At 42.8% G+C, this 21,842-nt stretch overlaps 1 protein-coding gene across 1 annotated transcript in view; it reads right to left on the reverse strand.

The window, feature by feature from the left end:
• Window positions 1-21,842, reverse strand: part of LOC309555474 (uncharacterized protein) — a 128,603-nt gene that overhangs the window by 37,833 nt on the left and 68,928 nt on the right. The window contains exons 7-8 of the mRNA XM_082257501.1: window positions 14,623-14,777; window positions 8,627-8,789 (exon numbers count right to left, since the gene is read on the reverse strand). Of these exons, the coding sequence (XP_082113627.1) occupies window positions 8,627-8,789; window positions 14,623-14,777 (318 nt within the window). The remainder of the gene's footprint in view (window positions 1-8,626; window positions 8,790-14,622; window positions 14,778-21,842) is intronic.

Raw genomic sequence — 21,842 nt, forward strand, 5'->3', positions numbered from 1 at the left:
GTTTTCCATCAAGATCAATATCAGACCCAAAGGGGGGGGGGGGGGGGACTCCACGCCGTCTTTTTTTTTTTCATTTTGGCCTGGGGTTCCTCTTCAAGATCTTCAGAGCACAAGTCGCATCACAAAAGTCAGATCTTTATGATGATCTGACTTGGGCGTGACATTCAAATTGGATTGGGAGTAGAAATTAGAAGAGGGCAAAGAAACGCTGCTAACAACTAACATGGCTAAATGCACATTAACGCCAATGCAAAAAGCTTCTAAAAGCGCGTTTTTACTGCTGCTGTTTCCTGGTGTCAGTACAGCTTGTTTTTTTTAATGCCCTGTGTTCATAAGAACTTAATACCACTTTAAATATACTCATCTAATACAGAGTGCCAATTAGACACTTTTGTCATCATTTTAACAAAAAGTTGGGGGGGACCCAAGACTGCAAATGTACAAAAATGAAAAACAAAAGCAAAAAACAAAAAAAGTCCTCTTCCCAACCCCCCCCCCCCCTCTGCTCTCCATCCCTGTGACATCATGTCCAAATTAGCAGCCCAGGCCAGCTACACAACTGACAACCACAGAGTACATTGATATTGTCTGTCCCCAGACAACTAAAATTCCAGGAAGACCAGATACCTCATTATTCATTCATATGGAAAAAATATGAAACACTGAACATCAGGGGCCACATAGAGGCAGGGAGATGTTAACTAATCGGCCCAAATCATCAGAGCAGGTATGAAAATACAGAGAAAAACTGCAGCGGGTCAATTTTATACCATAACAACTGAGGATGTAGATTCACTCAGGCATTGGTGGAAGGAGTAAACAACTAGCTCTGTCATACTTTATCGAACTTTTTGGGGGATCCATCATGGCCACTTGGATTACACCCACCCCTCCCAGGCTGAAGCTGGTGTCTCTATTGTCACTCTGCAACCTGGAAAGACTTGATGCCATACTGACGAACTTTCGGTTTACACGCAGATTCTTCTCACGATGGAGAAAGTTCTTAGGACAATCACTATGTAGGGATGACCTGGTCAATATGGTTTAGATATACTGAGTGGTACTTAACACGTGACCTGACCAATTCCCTTTGTAAATAGAAAGTGTTCCCCTCTGACAGTCCGGGCTAATCTGTTTACCACATAGGCATCACTGACATTATTTAACATCCCTGGTATCACAAATGTTATGCATTATTGTTAGTTTCATTCCTTTATAGGTGTTTATCATATATCCAATTTACCCTTTCTTAGAAGACAGGTACGGGTTCACCCCCCCCCCTTCCTCCCCATTCCCCTCCCCTTTCTTTCCCACCTCCCATTTTTCTGTATGTGCTCATGGGTATCATTACCAAGCATTCTTGTGTCTCCTATGGACATTTCTTTGTTTTCTTTTGGATTTTGACTTGGTTTACCTGCTCTTGTTCATTTTGTTCACTGTATTTTTTCTTTAAAAAACCCAATAAACATTTAAAAAAAAACGATATGTAGCTTTGTCAAACAGAACCATAGTAACTAAAGCTTTCCAAGATGCCAGGGCAGGTGCAGCTGTTTTCTTCCAGTTAAGAATTATTGCCCAATGGACATAAAATAGGAGAATAGTGACTAGAGTTCTAAGAGACCTGGTAGGGGCAATTTCTTCCACCAATCCCAATAGACAGACAGAAATGGTTAACGCTATTGGAAGGGTTGGGACATCAGTTATACAGTTGGATACCTCTGACCAAAAAACCTGGACCACAGGGCAGTGGCAGAAAACATGACTGAAGTCAGCTGGGGCATCGCCAGCATTCAGCTGAAACAGCAGGGTAGAGAGACGTTGGCTAGCTTAGCTGACACCAGATAAATTCTATGCAAACATTTTAACTGAATAAGGTGGTCTCTGGCAGACAAGGTTTTAGAAGAGGTAATTCTGTATGTCTTTCCAGTCTTCCTAGGTCCGGGAACTCCAGAGGGTGACTTCATAGGAAATAGCTCCTTATACACCCCGGATAAAGGTTTTTAGAGATTCATTCTGCAGCAGTGTTTCTGAGTCACTGCTCTAGGGGAGCCAAATTGTGATAGGAAAGCCTGGCGCAACTGGAGATATATGAAGAAATACTGGTTGGGAAGGGCAAATAGGGCTTTTAATTCATCAAATGTCAACAGACGACCATTTTGAGTTATATTTTCCAAGAGTATGGTGCCCTTGGCGGCTCATAGAACCAGGTGCGGTATGGTAGCAAACTGGGGTAGACCAGGGTTCAGCCAATGAGGAGAAGCAGGTGACACACAACAAGCCTCTTGAGATCATTATGGTTGATTAAACAATTTTTCTAACTAAAGATTATTCACAGGTTTGGAGAGTATTTTCTTAAGTATGTTGGTAGCTAAGCAATGAAGCCCACAACTATACCAGCTAGTCATTATTTGTGGGAACGGTTGATCTAGCAGGTTAGTAAACCTGTTTGCAATTGCTATTGTTCCCTGCTGACAGAAGTGGTATAAACAGCATCTGCCAGCACAACTCTTCTCCTCCATTGACATAAACATGAATACTGGGCCCCCACCAACTAATGGTGGTGCCTGACAGCATTTGGATTATGACTGCAGATTTGACATTCCTCAGAAGTTCATGAACACCATTCGGGCTCTTTCACACGGGCGCTCCGTATTTCGTTCCCATTTTTTTGCGGATGAAAAACTGACATAATGCATGGCAATGGGATTGCGGATGTCAGAGGATGACCATCCACTGACATCCGATTTTTGTCCTTTCAGTTCTGCTCCGTTTTTTGGAACAGAACCCTATTTTTCTTACGTTTAAAAAACGGAACGGATGCAAAATCGGATGTCAGCGGTGCCATCCGCTGACATCCGCAATCCCCATAGACATACATTATGTCCGTATATCATCCGCAAACGGATGGGATGATATGCGGACATACGGAGCGGATGACACAAATGTCATCCGTGTCCGTGAAAAAAAAAAAAGTGCCGCAGCGGAATAAAAAATCGGAGCGGCCGTGTGAAAGAGCCCTTAAGCTTGCACAGGTAATTTATTACTCACAGAAATAAATCCTACAAACATGTCATGCTGAAGGCATTTTACAACAAATGCATTGTTCATATTAGTTATGCATATCTGTATACTAATGCTACAACATACTGTCTCTGCACCCCAATTTTGGAGTTTATTACAATAGCAGGGACCGGCCGAGATTTAAACCATGTATGGGCAAGCTGATTTTTAGGCCCCATGCACACGGGGCGTTAGAAAAAACATGCGTCAGAGCTAGTTCTGACGCCGGAAAAAGCAGCTGTAAAAACATGCTTTCAGTAGCTTTTTCCATTTGCGTTATTGCACGTTTTCGCTTGTAGCAGCGTTTTTTTCTGCCTCCATTCAAAATCAATGGTTCCCTATGGGAGCCTATTGATTTGAATGGAAGTCGCACCGCAAGTCGGATCAGGATGATCCCACTTGCGCTGTGAGAATCTTGAGGGGGAACTCCACGCCAAAATGGGAAAAAATGGCGTGGGGGTCCTCCCAGGCCCTTCGGGTCTGGTATGGAATTGGAGGGTAGCCCCACGCTGAAAAAACTGCGTGGGGTCCCCCCAAAATCCATACCAGACCCTTATCTGAGCATGCAGCCCGGCAGGCCAGGAAAGATGAGGGGAGGAGCGAGCGCCTGACCACACCAGGCCACATGCCCTCAACATGGGGGGTGTGGGTGCTGGTATGGATGATTCCATACCAGGGTTGTGGGGATGAGGCCCTTGTCCTCATCAACATAGGCTCAAGGTGCTTTGAGGTGGGGGGTGCAGAGCCCCCCCTGCCCCAAAGCACCAACACCCCCCCATGTTGAGGGTATGTGGCCTGGTGTGGTCCAGGGGGGGTGGGGCCGCTCGCTCGTCCCCTCCCCTTTCATGACCTGCCGGGCTGCATGCTCGGATAAGGGTCTGGTTTGGAACCTGGGGGGACCCCCATGCTGTTTTTTCCCATTTTGGTGTGGAGTTCCCCCTCAAGATTCTGACAGCGCAAGTCGCGCCGCAAGTCGGATCATCCTGATCCGACTTGCGGTGCGACTTCCATTCAAATTAATAGGCTCCCGTAGGGAACCATTGATTTTGAATGGAGGCAGAAAAAACCAATAACGTGGCTTAACGCACGTTAAGCAACGTTATAGCAACGTTATTCAGCCTTTAGCAGCGTCAGACGTTTTTACAGCTGTAACGCTGGTCCTCAGAACGCGCAGGCCGTGGGTTCTTCTTGCAGCTTAAAAACGCCTAGGCCACTTACAGCTCAAAAACGTCTGTGTGTGCATGAGGCCATAGAATAACATGGAGGTGCGTTTTTAGGCTGCAAAAAGAAAACACCTGACGCTACTTACAGCGGCGTTAAAAACGTCCCGTGTGCATTAGGATGCGATTAGGGATGCGCTGATACCTGTTTTTTAAGAGCGAGTACAAGTGCTGATACTTATGCTCAAGTACTCACCAATACCAAATGCCGATACCGGTGTGATTGGAGCCTATAAATATTAATGGGCTCAAATAAAACTGAAAAGAATCACATTTGAATGTGGTGCGATTCCTGCTCGAATCACATGCGGTTTCCTGCACCGCTCCTGTGTGATCACAGGCTGAAGTCCCTATGACAAGCCTGGGTTCACACAAGAGAGGTAAAGGAAACTGAATGGGATTCGGACAGGAATCATACCACATTCCTGTTCAAATCACATGCAACTCTTTGCAGTGCGATTTGAGCCCATTCATTTTGTATGGGCTCAAATCGTTACACAAAGGTATCAGTTTTAGGTAGCAAAGCATTTGTATGAGTACAAGTACGTGTGCAAATGCTTAAAATCAGCACTGATACAGGTATCAGTACAACCCAAGATGGGATTATTGTCAGGGGCTATAGGCGCTACCAATATGCACTGTTTTCTCCCAGCAGGGATGGCTCCCGACGCCCCCCCTCCCTGCCGGGAGAACACAATAGCTCTGTGGGAGGCATTCTCTTATAAATACTAACTCTACTGATGGGGGAATCGAGTGTATTTGGCTGCAGGAACGATAATCATATTATTTATGGCCCGCTTAACTTTTTACTGTTTCCTGAAAAGTGCTCACTGGAGACACAGTACACTGTATTGGTTGGGTATGTTTATGCAAAGAGAAAGATCTTGCACATGTAACAAGTAAAGTGTGCTGGACAGTCTCTGGGCGGTGTTAATTTGCACTAAAATAGCTAATCTGGCCTGATTAGTGGAACCACCCAAGACAAGATAAATAAACCAAGGGCGTGGGAAAGTGAGCCAACAAATGAAAAAGCAAGCATGAAGGGTCATAAACTGTTTAATGCCCTGTGGCATCAAGCAATAAGATTATTTGTTTATATAGGTGTTGTTTTAAGTACACACTGTACTATAGAGATTTCTCAGTTGAGAAGGCCAAAAGCTATTGCTCTTCTGTTGTTGAGCATTACTTAAATAAAAAGTCTGTTAGCCAGTCAGTGATGGTTATCACACACACAACTTTTCAAATTGTTGGAGGTTCTCCTTGAGAGCGAGAAAGGAGAAAGTAGAAAATTAGTGAACGAGACTCACCTAGGACAATTATGTATTTCTCTGCCATCAAGATTGGGGAGATATCTGTTCACCGATGGCCACCTATATTGCATGTATACCCAGGTCTGAGTTTTGAAGCTAATTTGTAGCCATATCAAAGTTTATAAAAATACACCGATCAGCCATAACAGTATGAAGACCTATTAAAATTGAAAAGCTCCCCCTTTTGCCATCAAACAGCTCTGACCCACTAGACCTCTGAAAATATGCTGTAGTATCTGGCACCAAGCCATCAGTAGCAGATCCTTTAAGTCCTGCAAGTGGGGCCTCCATGGATCAGACTTGTTTTTCCAGTACATCCCACAGATGCTCAATGAATTGAAATTAATTGAAATAAGGAGAATTTGTCAACCTCTTTGTTGTGTTCCTCAAACCATTCTTGAACCATTTTTGCAGTGTGGCCAGGTGCATTATCCTGCTTAAAGAAACCACTGCCATCGGGGAATATAATTTCCATGAAGGGGTGTATTTGGTCAGCAACAATGTTTAGGTAGGTGGTACATGTCTGTAGCAGTGCCCCCTTGAGAGCTTCTGGTTTTTCCCCACTTTTGGATTCCCCTGGGTTACCCGAAGCAACTGCATGCAGAATCTTAACACTTTACTTTCTTGGCTCAGTCAATGAACAGTCTAGGGGTTGTTTTTTTTGTTGTTTTATTTGATATGGAGATGGGAGAAGGGATAAGTGGCATACTCACACTTGAACTATTCACAATGCTGAGGACTTCTATCTGAGAATGCGGCAAGGCCGCAGCTTCATCCTGCCACTAGATGAATCTGAGGTAATGTTCCTTTTAGTGCTTATCTTCAGGGCACACACCTAGTACCCCCTTTCTATCCACCAGCTGACACCTGTCCACTGACTACTCTACTCCGAAGTGGCCCCCTTCCTGGCCAGGCCCTTAGGCACGATCCTCTGTACTCACGAAACTGCTTTCCAGGTTCTCCAGTGCCTCAACTCCTTCAGTCAGCTCTCCTGGACCTCTGGGCTCGGCTCCATACTTTTGGCTCACAAGGCCGACTGCCTGTGACCATACACCAACTGCTGCAGAAGATGAGGCAGCTGCCACCCTCCTTCCAGGACTCTGCTCACCAGCCAAAAACCTTGAGCACACGTGCCCCTGGGTTTATATACTACACCCCACAGTGCACCAAGACAGCAGTCTGTGCCAATCACTGGGGCTGTATCAAAGCCTGTGTGCCCATTGGTCAGGTTTCCTCCACTGTGCAATGTGCCTCCACATTGGACCAGTGGGGACACTCCCTCAGACCACATGAATCACACACTGAGCACATTGAGCAGGCCTAACTCACAGATCCTGCTCCCTGTTAAGCAGAGAGAATATAGAATTTACCTGCTGCTCCTCTAATAGGTAGACAGAGCCAAAACTATACTTACTCTCTGGCATCTATCTAGGAGGGTGCTACATGTCAAAGTAACATCCAAATGAAAGGGGAGGACCAAGGTTTCCCAGCAGAACATTGGCCAAAGCATTACACTGCCTCTGCTGGCTTTTTTTCTTCCCATACTGAATCCCAGTGCCATCTCTAACCCCAGATAAGCGACGCACATGCTACCAATCATCCACATGATATAACATAAAACATGATTCATTAGACCAGTCCACCTTCTTCCCTTGTTCTTTGGTCCAGCTTTGATGCTCACATGCACATTGAAGGTGCTTTTATCTGTGGCACAGGTCAGTATAAGAACCCTGACTGGTCTGCGGCTATGCAGCCCCATACACAACAAACTGCAATGCCCATTTTTTTCTGATTTCAACACATCAACTTTAATGACAACATGTTTATTTTCTGCTTAATACAAGGGGTCTTCAAAAAGTTTCTGCACTATTTTATATTTAATAGAGTTAAAAAAAAACAGCACTACAAGTTATCGGCATAATGCTATCAGATCCTGGGGTGGATTTTATTGGTTGGGCAGAATATGTGTACAGTGGCAAATGCTATATCCCCTCTGCACTGCTTATACTTACCTTCCATTTATATCCCCTACTCTCCATTTGCTTGCCACAGCCAAGTACCTGGTACATTCAAGTATGGATGAACATGTGACTCCATTCTCTTCTTCCTAAAATGCAGTACTGAGTGCATGAAAGGCTAGAATTGCTAGCCCTGAGAACTGTCACATAAGGGTAGAGGGAAAAATCTTAGCCCTGTGTACGCTCTGACCAGACCGACTTTTAGTTTAGCACACAGGGCTGATAATACTTTTCTAGAATTTAAATAATTAGTCAAATTAATATTAAAAAAAGCACATGAATATTTTGTTCTTCTTTCCAGTCAGCATGTAGAGCTCCAGGCTCCTTTTCACCGATTTTCCAGGCTCATTTTATCCCCCTTGTTGAAAAAAGTCTGTTGTTTACACAGTTCAGTAGCTTAAGCTAAAATTTACACACACAATGAGCAGTGACTCATCCCTCTCAAACTGTGTACAGACAGATCTGCCTGAAAAACAACTATACTACTAGCCAACAGAATATCTCATAGAAAATTAGCCTGGATAATGCCACCTAACTAACTGAGTCTTCCTTACTAGAAAGGTTGACTTATGCCCCGTACACACGCGTCGAAAATTGGCAGGGAATTTTCGGCCAACGTCCCATCTGCTGAATTTCGGCTTGTTAGTATGATGCTTCCGACAACCAACTCCTTTTCGGCCGAAAAAAATCTGGTGTGCAGACTATAAAATTTTTGTTGGCCGTCAACACAACGGCCGATTTTCCGTCAGTCAGTACAGATTTCGACAGGGAAAAATCTGATGAGCAAGTCTGGGCATGCTCAGTGAAGAAAAAACACAAAGAAAACAAACCAACACATGACATCATTTCTGAAGTAGAATTTTGTTGGCAGAGAAAATTCGTGTGCAGTCTAATCACTTTCCAACCAACAGAACACAACTTGGACAAAAGTCGGACAATCGGTCGGCCGATAATCGTTCCGTGTGTACGGGGCTTAAGGGATGTGTAGAGAGGTTTTTGGCCACTTTTAGCTACCTACCTCTTCAAGTTGTTTAGTGGTTTCCAATATCCGAGCTAGAAAGTGGGCATTTTCTTTGGTTAGATGTCCACAGTCTTCTGCTAATTTGTTCCTCAAATATTTATCTTCATCAGCTGCCAGCTGCTTTTCTTTCAGCTGAGTTCGTAATTTTTCTGCTTCTTTGCTAATAAAAAAAACAAAACAAGACAGTACATTAGTATGTTAGTTCAGTACTTTCTTAGCTACAGATGTGTGGCTGTCTAATAGCCTGAAAACCCAGAAGTAACCTTTCTATTTTCCAAGGCAGAATGTATGATATTATCATACTAGGCATGAAACATCATGCTTACCAAGCCAGTTCTGGAGCCTCCACACATTCCTGAGTGTGGGAGACTTCCCATAGCCACTGCAACGACAGAATAATGTGTGGAAGTTGCCAATTATCTTGCAAGAACAGTAACAGCCTAGGCTTCATCCTGTCACCCTCCGCTTCACATTATAGGGGAGATTTACTAAAACTGGTGCAGTTGTGCATAGAAACCAATCAGCTTCTAACTGTAACAAACTCTAATTCAGCTTGTTCAATTAAGCTTTGACAATAAAACATGGAAGCTGATTGGTTAGTATGCACATGTGCATCAATTTTTTAATAAATCTCTGTCTTATGCGTCTTAATTTGTTAAATATGTTGTTCTGAGTGGAAGGATGTAAAGGTGAATGGACATCTTTACAAGGAAAATATCTAAAATACAGAAGCTGCCACAATCACCTTATCACAAGTTTTGCTTGACAACCTAATGATTTACCAACCAGCAACAATTATGCAGTCAATGAAATCAGAACTCCTGACCTGCATACTTGTTTTGGGTCACTGACTCTGAAGCAGACTTTCACCCCTTTTCTAATGTTCTTCCCTTTTGCCTCCTCCCCCTCCCGATAACATTCCTCCCAACTTTCTGAGATGGGAATGAGGGACACCTATTAGCAAATATATGTAGGCATAGGACACACCCCCTGCCATTCCCCCCTAAAGGAGAATTATTCATAAAAAGATTGGATAAACCTACAAGTGCTTTTTTTTCACTACTATTCCTTTATATATGCTATAACACAATTGCTAAAAAAAAAAAAAAGTATTTTAAAATAGATATAGAAAGAGTACACACCCCTGTTATAATGTCAGGTTTTTAATGTGACCTATAAACTATACAACTTAATTGAAAAACAAACTGAAATCTTTTTTTTTTTTGGGTGGGGGAAGTAAAAATAAAAAAGTGAAATAATGTGGTTGCATAAGTGTGCACACCCTCTTATAACTCGGGATGTAGTTGTGTTCAGAATTAAGTAATCACATTCTAACTCATGCTAAATAGGAGTTAGTACACACCTGCCATCATTTAAAGGAGTTTTAAAGGCAGAAGGTTTTTTTATCTTAATGCATTCTATGCATCAAAATAAAAAGCCTTATGTGTGTAGCAGCCGACCCAGGACCCCCTAATACTTATCTGAGCCCCCTCTCTATCCAGCAATGTCCATAAATCCCTCGGCCGTCTCCCCCCTAATTGGCTGAAACACAGCAGCGGCGCCATTGACTCCCGCTGCTGTCATTCAAAGTCAGTTAGCCAATCAGGAGAGAGAGAGGGGGCAGGGCTGAATGGCAGCTTTGTGTATGACTGGACACACAGAGCTGCAGCTCGGCTCAGGTGCCCCCATAGCAAGCTGTTTGCTGTGGGGGAACTCAATGGGGGGAGGGGCCAGGAGCAGAGAAGAGGGACCCAAGAAGAGAAGGATTTGTGCTGCCCTGTGCAAAACCACTGCACAGAGCAGGTAAGAATAAGTTTGTTTAAAAAAATAAATAAATAAATAAATAAAAATAAAAGACTTTACAATCACTTTAAAGTGCCTCTGATTATCCACAAATAAAGTTCAGCTATTCTAGTAGGTCTTTACTGACATTTTCCTAGTCGCATCCTACAGCAAAAGCCATGGTCCGCAGAGAGCTTCAAAGCATCAGAGGGATCTCATTGTTAAAAGGTATCAGGCAGCAGAAGGGTACGAAAGAATTTCCAAGGCATTAGATATACCATGGAACACAGTGAAGACAGTCATCATCAATTATTATTATTATTATTATTATACAGGATTTATATAGCGCCAACAGTTTGCGCAGCGCTTTACAATGTGAAGGAAGACAATACAGTTACAATACAATTCAAAACAGGAGGAACTAGAGGGCCCTGCTCGTTAGAGCTTACAATCTAGAAATTGGAGAAAATATGGCACAACAGTGACATTACCAAGAACTGGATGTCCCTCCAAAATTGATGAAACGAGGAGAAGAAAACTCGTCAGGGAGGCTGCAAATAGGCCTACAGCAACAATCTCCCGTATTCTTCATATGTCTGGGCTATGGGGTAGAGTGGCAAGATGGAAGCCTTTTCTTATGAAGAAAAACATCCAATCCCAGCTAAATTTTTCAAAAACACATCTGAAGTCTCCAAGGTGAAACCAAGGTTGAATTTTTTGGCCATAATTCCAAAAGATATGTTTGGTGCAAAAACAACACTACGCATCACCAAAAGCATACTATACCCACAGTGAAGCATGGTGGTGGCAGCATAATGCTTTGGGACTGTTTTTCTTCAGCCTGAACAGGGGCCTTAGTCAAGGTAGAGGGAATTATGAACAGTTCCAAATACCAGTCAATATTGGCACAAATCCTTCAGGCTTCTGCTAGAAAGCTGAACAAGCATACATCCAAATAAACAAAGAAATAGCTTCAACAGAAGATTAAAGTTTTTGGAATGGCACAGCCAGAGCCCAGACCTGAATCCAATTGAAAATCTGTGGGGTGATCTGAAGAGGACTGTGCACAGGAGATGCCTTCGCAATCTGACAGATTTGGAGTGTTTTTTGCAAAGAAGAGTGGGCAAATATTGCCAATTCAAGATGTGCCATGCTGTTAGACTCATACCCAAAAAGACTGTGTGCTGTAATAAAATCAAAAGGTGCTTCAACAAAGTATTCGTTTAAGGGGGTGCATACATATGCAACCATACTATTTTATTTTTACTTCCTTCCATCCAAATTATTTCAGTTTGTTGTTCAACTGAGTTGTACAGTTTATAGGTCACATTAAAGGTGGAATAAGTTCTGAAATTATTTATCTTTGTCTCATTTTTGTAATCACAGAAACCTGACATTTTAACAGGGGTGTGTCGACTTTTTATATCCACTGTAAATACTTTTTTTTTTTCCTAAAGTCCAGGTCCTTAATTCTTGCCTAGCTTAAGATGATGTACCCAGACCCTACACATCCCTTGCGGCATTTCTGCACATGCGTATGATCCAACAAACTGCCTCCTGGGAGTTTTATGTCACGCATTCCAGGAAGCAGCATTTGGGATCTTGTGCATTTGTAGAAATGGTGTGGGTCCATGGCATGTTTGTGCAAAGGCAGGGGCGTACTGTGCATGTGCAGACCTACAACAGGATCTGCCAGATCTGTTGGACGTAGCAAAGATTTCTTCGGCATACCTGCGCATGCTCTAAATTTCAATACAAGATTTTAGCGACACAGAGTAGAGCAGTGTAGGGAGCAGAGTTGTATAAAGTACTCAAAACCCATACTTGGGTAAAAGTACAAGTGCTCGATCAAAAAGTGACTTGAGTAGAAGTGGAAGTGCTCGATCAAAAAGTGACTTGAGTAGAAGTACTAAAGTATTCAACAGTATTGCAAGTAGTTTTTTTATTAAATTTTGCTACTCAAGTACTGAAAGTAAAAATACAAGTACTGTGTTATGTAGTTATTAAAGAAAGAAGTCAAAAGTTTGAACATCATATTGTTTTTTAATATTTCAAATGCAGCTTTTATTTATACATACAATAGCATTTATTTTCGTATGCGCTGATAATACACATGTTTTGTGCTTCATGAAACCTGCCATCTACTGTTCTGGCAGTGGTAATTTTTATAATTGTAACGAGTAACTATGCAGCACAAAAAAAAAATATCGGAGTAGAAGTATTGAAATCATCGAAAAAATGTAGTGAAGTAAAAGTGGAAGTAGGAGAAAAAAATTCTACTCCAGGAAAGTACAGATACCGCCTTTCGGTACTTAAGTACAGTAGTGAAGTAGTTCTACTTAGTTACTATACATCTCTGGTAGGGAGAACTTTCCATACAAGCAAGACAATGCTGGACTCCAGTATTTTTTTTTTCTTACTTTTATACAGGTACAAGTTTTGGGATTTAAAAATTTTATTTTTTTAAAGTGAGGGTGGAGTTCCTTTTTAAGTAATGTTAAGGAACAATGGAAGACAGACCTGGAACTTGGACCTCTTACATCATTACCTCTTGCAAACGTTTGTTTAATAATTTTCAAAAATTCAACATAAAACCAAAAATAAAAAAAATACAATACACCTTATTTCATAAGAAAAACAGGAATGTTTACAATCCTCCAATATATTGTAATTCAAGTTTAGCAAACAGCCAAAAATAGGAAGTATAGCTAATACATAATAAGTTCATTCCAATACTCTGAAAGCATTAAAGAATATGGTTGTATAAAAAAAAAAAGGGGGGAGGGGAGGTTAAACAAGGAGGGAAAAGCAGGGGTTCCCACATGAACTAAGAGAATAGGAAATTCTCTTTGTTTTTCACTGGTCTTAAACAGAGTAGTACTTATAAGTAGGCGTCAGTGAAGCTTAGCCATAAAGTCATATACTGTAACTCATGTGAATCCTTAAATGTTATCCAGTTCAATCAAACTCTTTTAAACTTCTCATTATTATTATTTTCCGCTACCAATTCCTCCGTTCACATAATACCATTAAGGGTGTTTTCACACTTGGTGCGATTGCCTGGTCCGAACCCGAGTTCGATTGCTCCCCCCTCCCCCTGCCCCCGATGGACTGTGTTCACATTTGATTTTTGTATCCAAACCGCGGTACACTTGTGTCATCAAGCTGCATCCGGTGTGTACTCATGTTGCTTGGCAACCGCTGTAAATGAGAAGGTGCCAAATGGATAGAATTGCTTGCTTTGGTACGATTGCGTTCTCATCAGAAGCAAACCGTACTGGAGTTCACATGAACCGTACACCCCAGACCACCCTTTTTAAGTGGACTCGGGTATGGTTCCCGGTTGCGCACCCGAATTCAAAGACAGTGTTCACATCATCAAAAAGAACCGAATTCTGACATCAATCGAACCCGGGTGCGCACCAAAAGTGCTAGTGTGAAAACACCCTAAGAGTCTTAATCCACTCCAGAATATAGGGAGTAAGTCCAGTATTTACTGTAGGTATCAATTAACTGCAGAGATAAAAAAAAAAAAAAACATAGGGAAGCTTGAGATAAGAGTTGACGTAAATGAGAGAGAAAAGTAAATTCTGGGGAATTGAAAATTAATTAGTCAGTAACTAAATTATAAAGACAAATTACAAGCTCCCAAAATTTATAAATTGAAGGGCATTCCCACCAAATATGAAAAAAGGAACCCCCAGAGGCATGACAACGCCAACAAAAATGTGACTATGATGAAAAGATACGCTGTCGATTAACTGGAGTGCAATACCATTTTGAAAGCAATTTAAAATTGCTTTCTTGAGTATCACAAGCCATTAAAAATGTATGGGTATTGACAAAAATTTGATCCCATTCCTCAACATGAATTGGTCGGCTAAGTTCCACCTTTCAGTTAGCCGTATACAACGGTAAACCTGGGTAGTCAAAAGTAGATAATAATACATACATCTTAGATATAGTACTGGTTGGAGGCAAAGAGGATACACTGTTCAAATTCCGTAAGTGGCCAATAAATTAGCAGTTTTCAGGATCAGAAAGCAATAAAAAAAATCTGTAATTGGACATAAAGGAACCAAAGGCCCCTCATCTGGCCATGCACAGCTTGAAATTTTGAAAAGGAGAGAAATGTATCTTTTATAAGCGCCCATATTTTTGTGTGGTTACCCTTAAAACCCACAATGCAATTCCATTTTAATAAAACATACCGCAGCTGGAAAACAATACGCTCCTGCACAGAGTGAGCTGTGGCTACATACTGCTCTTCAAGCTGAAGTATGGTAGCTTGTCCCGATAAACATTCAGACCTCTTCTCTGCCAGTTGTGCCTCCACAGCTTCATGTTGCTTTGTCTGTTCCTGAAGCTAAAACATAAAAAAATCCAAATTTATATAAAGCTATCAAGGCCAATGCACTGTTTAATTTCTTATTTTTACACAAAAAAATAAAGATTTATTATAAACAGAACATTTTGAAGATAAAAGTTTAAGTTAAGTTTTACAAAACCTAAAAGATAAAATATACAGAAATAAAGAAAAAATGCTCTAGACTTAGAGGGAGGGATTTAGGGAGAAAAAGGCCCCAGGACAAGTGGAGGGCTGAAACCCAATTCTGCTCAATAATATTTCTGGACCTGATAAGGTCTGTAAGAATGTAAAAATATAGAAAATAAACACCTGGCGCTAGGAATAACAGGCACAACTGCTCATGAAATAGGTCTCTTTCAGATGGGCAGTTGGGGGATGGTAAAAACGGGCAGCTGAGCCATGATTTTAAAGGTCCACAGCTCCAGTAATTTGCAAAGTGCAGGCGCTAAAACAGGGCATAGAATGGCTATTTTTTTTTTTTCATTCAACCAGCAGGTTGAAATAAAACAGAGTTTGGTACCTGGTAACTCATTTTCTAGGAAACTTCCAGGGTAGCATTGAGAAAAGGCACCACCCACCTAGAAACAGGAACAGATTATCCACCATTATAAAAAAACCACAACATACCTCTGAGCCTCAGTAAGATCACAGTACTGAAGGAACAACAGGTCATCATATATATATATGGACATAAATAGGTAAAGAAAAACCTGTACATTGCAGCTGCTAAATTGCTAAATTCTAGCAGCAGTTGGGCTTTTTTTTTTCACCTGCCCCTGAACTCTCCTCAATGGTATCTTATGTGTACATGTACATTCAGTAGTTTATAGTAGTTTAGAGGCAGTTGAGTTTACTGACGGTTATTTTGAAAGTCGATTAATCCCATTCATGACTGTAGTTTACTGACATTTCAAATGCCAAATGCTTGTAACTGCTTGTAAATGTGTATACACATTAAGATACAGCATTAAGCTGCATTTTTTTTTTTGATAAGCAATGGTTCCCTATGAGAGCAGTCTTAAAGCGGAGTTCCAGCCACTAAATTTTTTTTTCAATAAAAATACCCCCGGGACAGTCAGGGCTAGTACATTCCACAATGGATAGCCTCTGTACTGTCCCGGGTTGCACTTACCTTTTAGAAGAAATACTTACCTTGAAAATTTCTTCTCCAGCGCTGCCATCTTGGATGTGGGCATCTGAAGCCAGTGCGTTCTCTTCTGCGTCCTCTTCCATGTCCTCTTCTCCCAGAATGCGCCTACACCGGCCCCGCTCGTCACTTCCGGTACGGGCGTGTCATCCCTCCACAGCTTCTGGGCATGCCCAGAAGCTGTTTAGCAGGGAATGAGGCGCTGCACCAGAGGTGACGAGCGGGGCCGGTGCAGGCGCATTGATTCCTGGGAGCGATGACATTCAGCTCCCAGGAATCAGTGCAAAGAGGAAGTGACGGCGCGGGCCGCAGAGGGAGGAAGTGGAAGAAAGGTGAGTATATTTTTCTTCAATAACAAGGTAAGTAAACAAAAAAAAAATCGTAACTATCCATTTCTTTTTCAGGTGACCAAAAGCAAGCGGATGGCCCAAAATCGATTATGTTGATTTTGTGGCTGGAACTCCACTTTAACTGATCCGACTTTCAGCCCATTGATTTTAATGGAAGTCGCATGCAAGTCGGATCAGCATAATCCGATTTGTGGTGCAACTTGTGCTCTGAGGATCTGGAAGGGGAATTCATGCCAGAAGGGTCTGGTATGGATTTCAAGATGAAAACCTCATGCCAAAAAAATAAAAAAAAAAAGGCCTGGGGGCCCCCTCCAAAGTCCATACCAGATTTGTTAAAGGGGCCTCCAGATTATGATAAACACCTGCCCACAGACCCCCACAACCACTGCCCAGGGTTGCCGTGCTTTGGGGTGAGGGGCGCACGTTTAGGGCGTGTGGTCCAGGAGGATAGGGCGCCCCCCCCCCGCTTTCCTGACCTGCCCTTAGATAAGGGTCTGTTATAGATTTTGGGGGGACCCCACGCCGTTTCTTTTTCTGTTTTGGTGTGGGGTTTCCTTTCAAGATCCATAACAGGTCCTTTGACCCTACTCCGTTTTTTTTTTCCAAGAACCTCCAAGAGCACAAGTCACACCACAAGTCGGATCATGATGATCCGACTTGGATGCGACTTCTATTCAAATCAATAGGCTGAAATGTAGATCAGTTAAGACAGCTCTCATAGGGAAACATTGATTTTTAAGAGAGGCAGAGAAACGCTGCCAAAAGCTAACGCGGCTATAAGTGCAATAATGCCAATGTAAAAAGCTACTAAAACCGGGTTTTTACAGATTTTTCCTGGCATTAGTAGCGGCTTTGCAGCTTGTTTTTGTTAATGCAATGCGCATGAGCCCTAAAACTAATAGAAAGATGGGAAGCTGCGCTGCCCTGGACGTTTCCCAGAAACTTAGTTACCAGGTACCTAACTCTGTTTTCTCAAGTCATCTTGCAGGGTATCATTGAGGGGATAAGCAAGCATTACTTAAAGCGGAGTTCCACCCAAAAGTGGAACTTCCGCTTTAGGGAGTCCTGACCCCCCGACATGCCACATTTGGCATGTCATTTTTTGGGGGGGGGGAGCGGGTACCTAGTTTTGACAGGTACCCGCTCCCACTTCCGCTCGGAGCGCCGCGGCGCCCTGAGCGGAAGTTCTCCTCTCCCCCTCCCTCCCTGCAATCTTCTGGGACACGTCAGAGGTCCCAGAAGATTGCCGGCCAATCACGGCGCGCAGCGCGACTCGCGCATGCGCAGTGGGTACCCGGCTGTGAAGCCGCAAACTGTAACAGCCGGGTGCCCACAGCAGTGATGCCGGCGCCGAGGGAGAGGATCGAGGCTTCCGGCGGCCGCATCGCTGGACCGTTGGACAGGTGAGTAAATGGCTGGAACTCCGCTTTAAGCCTGGAACACACTATTAGATTTTTTTCATTCAACCCAGTGAATTGAGCGAAGAAAAAATTGTCAGCTCTAGTCGGAGCCGCTGTACTCACTATGCAAAGTAAGTACAGTGAACTCCCCTGCTGAGCTGTTGTGTTCTGACAGGGGAATGACTCCCCCGCCAGAAAACTTCAATCAGCGCTCTCTGACATTTGCCAAGAGCTTTGATCGGGAGTCAGTTGGCTACTGGTTTTCCAGCATGCTCATCCGACAGAAGCCGGCCAAACGGACAGACCAACATACACATGGGCCGAATGTCAGCCATTTTTTTAACTGGCAAATGTCTCCCGACAATCGTGTGTATCCGGCTTTACTTAGGGTGAAAAAATGCCATCAGCGTCAAGTGATGAACTTGCCTGGTAAAGGGGCCCTGCGTGGCATTGAAACGTTGCTATATATTTATCATGTGACCACGGAATAAAGCTTTGGACCCTTTTGAGGAATCTTTGGTGTGCTGATGACATTTCTTCACTTTGAGTATCCACGGTTTCCAACCTATGGTCATTACAGCACCCAGCATCACTGAACAGCCGGTTATCTTGAATGTTTGCATGAGGAATTTTGCGTAAGGCTTTACTTAGGGGGACCACAGCCTGGAGGATCTTCCTCCTGAAGGACTGATCCTGGCTGGACAAGAAATCTATCCTGTAATGGCAGACATAGGTTTATAAGCTCGACCATGTTGCTGTCCTGCAGATTCCTCTCCACCCAAGAGAATGCCCAGGCTCTGGTGGAATGTGCTCTAATATGTTTTGGAAGGGTTTCATTTTGAGATTGATATATATGTATTATAGCCGCTATTATAACATATGATAATGGCATGGGATCTTGTCCCGATGCCAGGAAACCAGACCACACGGGGATGCAGGTAAAATAAAGCAGTTTATTGGAGCAAACAACAATAAACGCACAGCAAGTGTGAGAAAGTGTGAGCAGGAACAAGCCAGGGTCAAGTCCAGAAGTGGGTAGTCATCCAAGCCGGGGTCAAATCCAGAAGCGGGTAGTCTGCTGATGCCGGGTCATCTGCCGAAGCTGGGTCAAGAGCCAGGAGAGTCGTCAGCCAAGCCAGGTCATACACAAAGACCAGAACACTGCTAGCAGAGATGCACCTTGGAGCACAAACACAAGGGCAAGGACTGCAACCCATCAAGTGATAGATATAGTCAGGTGTGCAGCATCATCACTGTGCGAAACCCAGGCAGCAGGCAAGTGATGATGCAATCAGGGTTTATAAAAGGCAGCAGTCTACACATGTCCAATATGGCTGCCAACAGGAGGGCAAGGTAAGACCTTGACAGATCTGTGGAATGCTGTGGAAACTTTAGGCAGAAAAGCAGGATCTCGCTTCAAAATGATCTTATCTATAATGGTATGGTACAATAGGGTTCCAAGATAAAAAGGGCTTGGATTTTGCTCACTCTTTAAGCAGATACTAGGAACACCAGGAGAAGTGTTTTGAGAGTTAGGATTTAATTTTGCAGTCTTCAATGGGTTCATAAGGAGGCGTTAAGAATCCTTGGGGGACCGTTGATAGATCCCAAGAATAAAAATTCTTTGAGGGTGGTGGTTTACATCTAGCGATGGATTGTATATTGCCAGTGTTTCCAGATGAAGATGTGTAACCATGCAATGATAGAGGAGGTTTATTTTGAGTGGCAATGAGATATGAGGCTGTATGCTCATATTTTGTAAATGAGCAAACCATGCCCTTTGAGACCAACAAGGGACAATAAGCAGAACTGTGGCCTTTTCCTTGATCATTTTCTGGATGACCCTTGGGATCATATTTATCGGAGGAAAACAATAAGCCAGTCGAAACATCCACATCATTTTGCTGTCTTGGTATTGGTTCCTGAGGCAAAGAGATCTATCATTGGTGATCCACATCCCTCTGTAAGCCAGCTGAAAGTTTCTTTGCCTAAAAACCACTTCGTCTGTCTCAGATTTTTAGTGTTTAGGAAGTCTGCCAGTGACTTTTGCTTCCCTTTTAGATGAATTGCTGATAGTGACAGTAAGTTCATCTCTGCCCAATCTAGGATGCTGTCTGCCAGCTTTATTGAGCAATGAGATCTCGTGCCCCATTGTCTGTTGATATGGAGATGGTTGTGGCATTGTCCAATAAGATCTGAACATGCCTAACCTTAAACTGAACTTAAAAATGATACATGGCCTCTTCCACTGCCTTCAGTTCTCTAATGTTTGAGAACTTCTTTGCCCTGTTCCATGATCTTGAGCTTCCCCTAAGTGTGCACCCCATCCCTATGCACTTGCGTCTGTGGTTATTCGGACTATGTTGGTTGGAGACCATAGTCTCCCTGGGCTGTATGTTTTCTACTTTAGCCACTACAGCATTGATTGCTTGACCTTCAGGTGAATGTGAATTGATTCCTCTAATGTTGTCATGCTTCCATCCCATTGGGAGAGGAGGAAGTTTTTTAAAGGTCTTGTATGGAACTGGGCCCATGTAGCCCCTGGGATGGTTGCTGTCATGAGGCCGATTGTTTTCATAATGGTCCCAAAAGTGTCTTTGGTCGTAAAAACATTGTGACTTCCTTCATCAACTTCTGCACTTTCTTTTGTCAGAAAGATTGTTTTCTGATTGGAATCTATAATGCACCCCAGATAACTGACCACTTGGGCTGGTGTCAGGTGAGATTTTTCTTTGTTCACTAACCACCCCAGGTTTTCCAGATGCTGTATTGCTATTTTCAGATTTTCTTCTAGGTTTTCTTTTGAGCCTGAAAATAACAGGAAATTGTCTAAATACAGGATCACTCCAATCCATTGCAGTCTCAAACAAGGAGAATGTATAAAAATATACCTTTTTTTCCCCCATGTACCCTGTCTAGGCATATCAACCGGTAAAACAACAAACATCTGATGGTTCCTGTTGGTCTGGAGGAAACACATAACTGAGGCTCAGAGGTATGTTGCTCTTTTTTACAATGGTAGATGATGTGTTTCCTGTTTCTAGGTGGCGGTAGCCTTCTCTCAATGCTACCCTGGATGATGACTTAAGGAAAAAAAAAACTGACAGATTCCTGCATCCACACAAGCGGAATTGATGCAGGGATCTCCCCTGCCGCACTAATGTATTCTGACAGCAGAGACTCCCTCCCATCAGACTACACAGATCAGTGCTGCAGCCATGGACTGCATACACTGATTGAATGATGGATTACTAGCAGCCAAATTTCGATATATATTGTATACCCAGTTTAACACAGAAAGAACCTGTCCAGGTAGCAATGTGGCGGGGACAACGTCCGAACCACTCATATAGGCACTGCTGTCCCACCAGAACCGAGCCAACCTGCTGTACCAATCAACTCCTTAGGCTCTCTTTTTCCAGTTCTTGCAGGTCTCCACACGGAGAACGGTCAGCATGTCTCTCTGAGCCTGGCAGCCTTCTGAGGAAGCTGACAGGTTCAAAGAGGCATGCAGACAGTAGAAGCATTGACGGCTGGATATGGACTGTCAAAGGGCCAGATGTGGCCCTGGGTCTGCAAATTGCCAGAGTCCTACTTAAAGTATTAGTTCCGAAAACTACAAAAACCTGTACCAATTTTCTGAGCTTGCCCACTGTGATTTAGAGCACTTTCTAGATCAAGCATTTCATTCTGTCGTTACTTGCACCATGTGACCCACCCATTTTCCTTGTGGCCAGTTTAACAACTGAAATTTAAAGCAATCCACAATGTAGAACATTATGATTATGTTTCTATACATGCCATATTTTATTACTTCAATAAGAAACATATTTAAAATTATATTTAGCATTAGTATGGAGAACATTCGCCAACAAGCCATCCATCATGTATACTAGTAGATTAATCTGCATCTTCAGCCGGTTAATTTAACATTTATCAACATTCACCAACATACATTATTCAATGGGGGAAAATAACTCACTGTAACATTTACTCTATATATAATCTGGTATATCTCACACCCACTGAAAATCTTCACTTTTACCATTCTTAAAAAGCACAAACACTTCATTTTAATTTTAATGTGTGTCAATGAACACAGAGAACGCAGCTCGGGGTCAAGCCCACATGAGTGCCCTCATAGCAAGTGGATGTCTGTGGGGGC

Source organism: Pelophylax lessonae, assembly GCF_965119305.1.
Source record: "Pelophylax lessonae genome assembly, chromosome: 5".
Classification (NCBI taxonomy): Eukaryota; Metazoa; Chordata; class Amphibia; order Anura; family Ranidae; genus Pelophylax; species Pelophylax lessonae.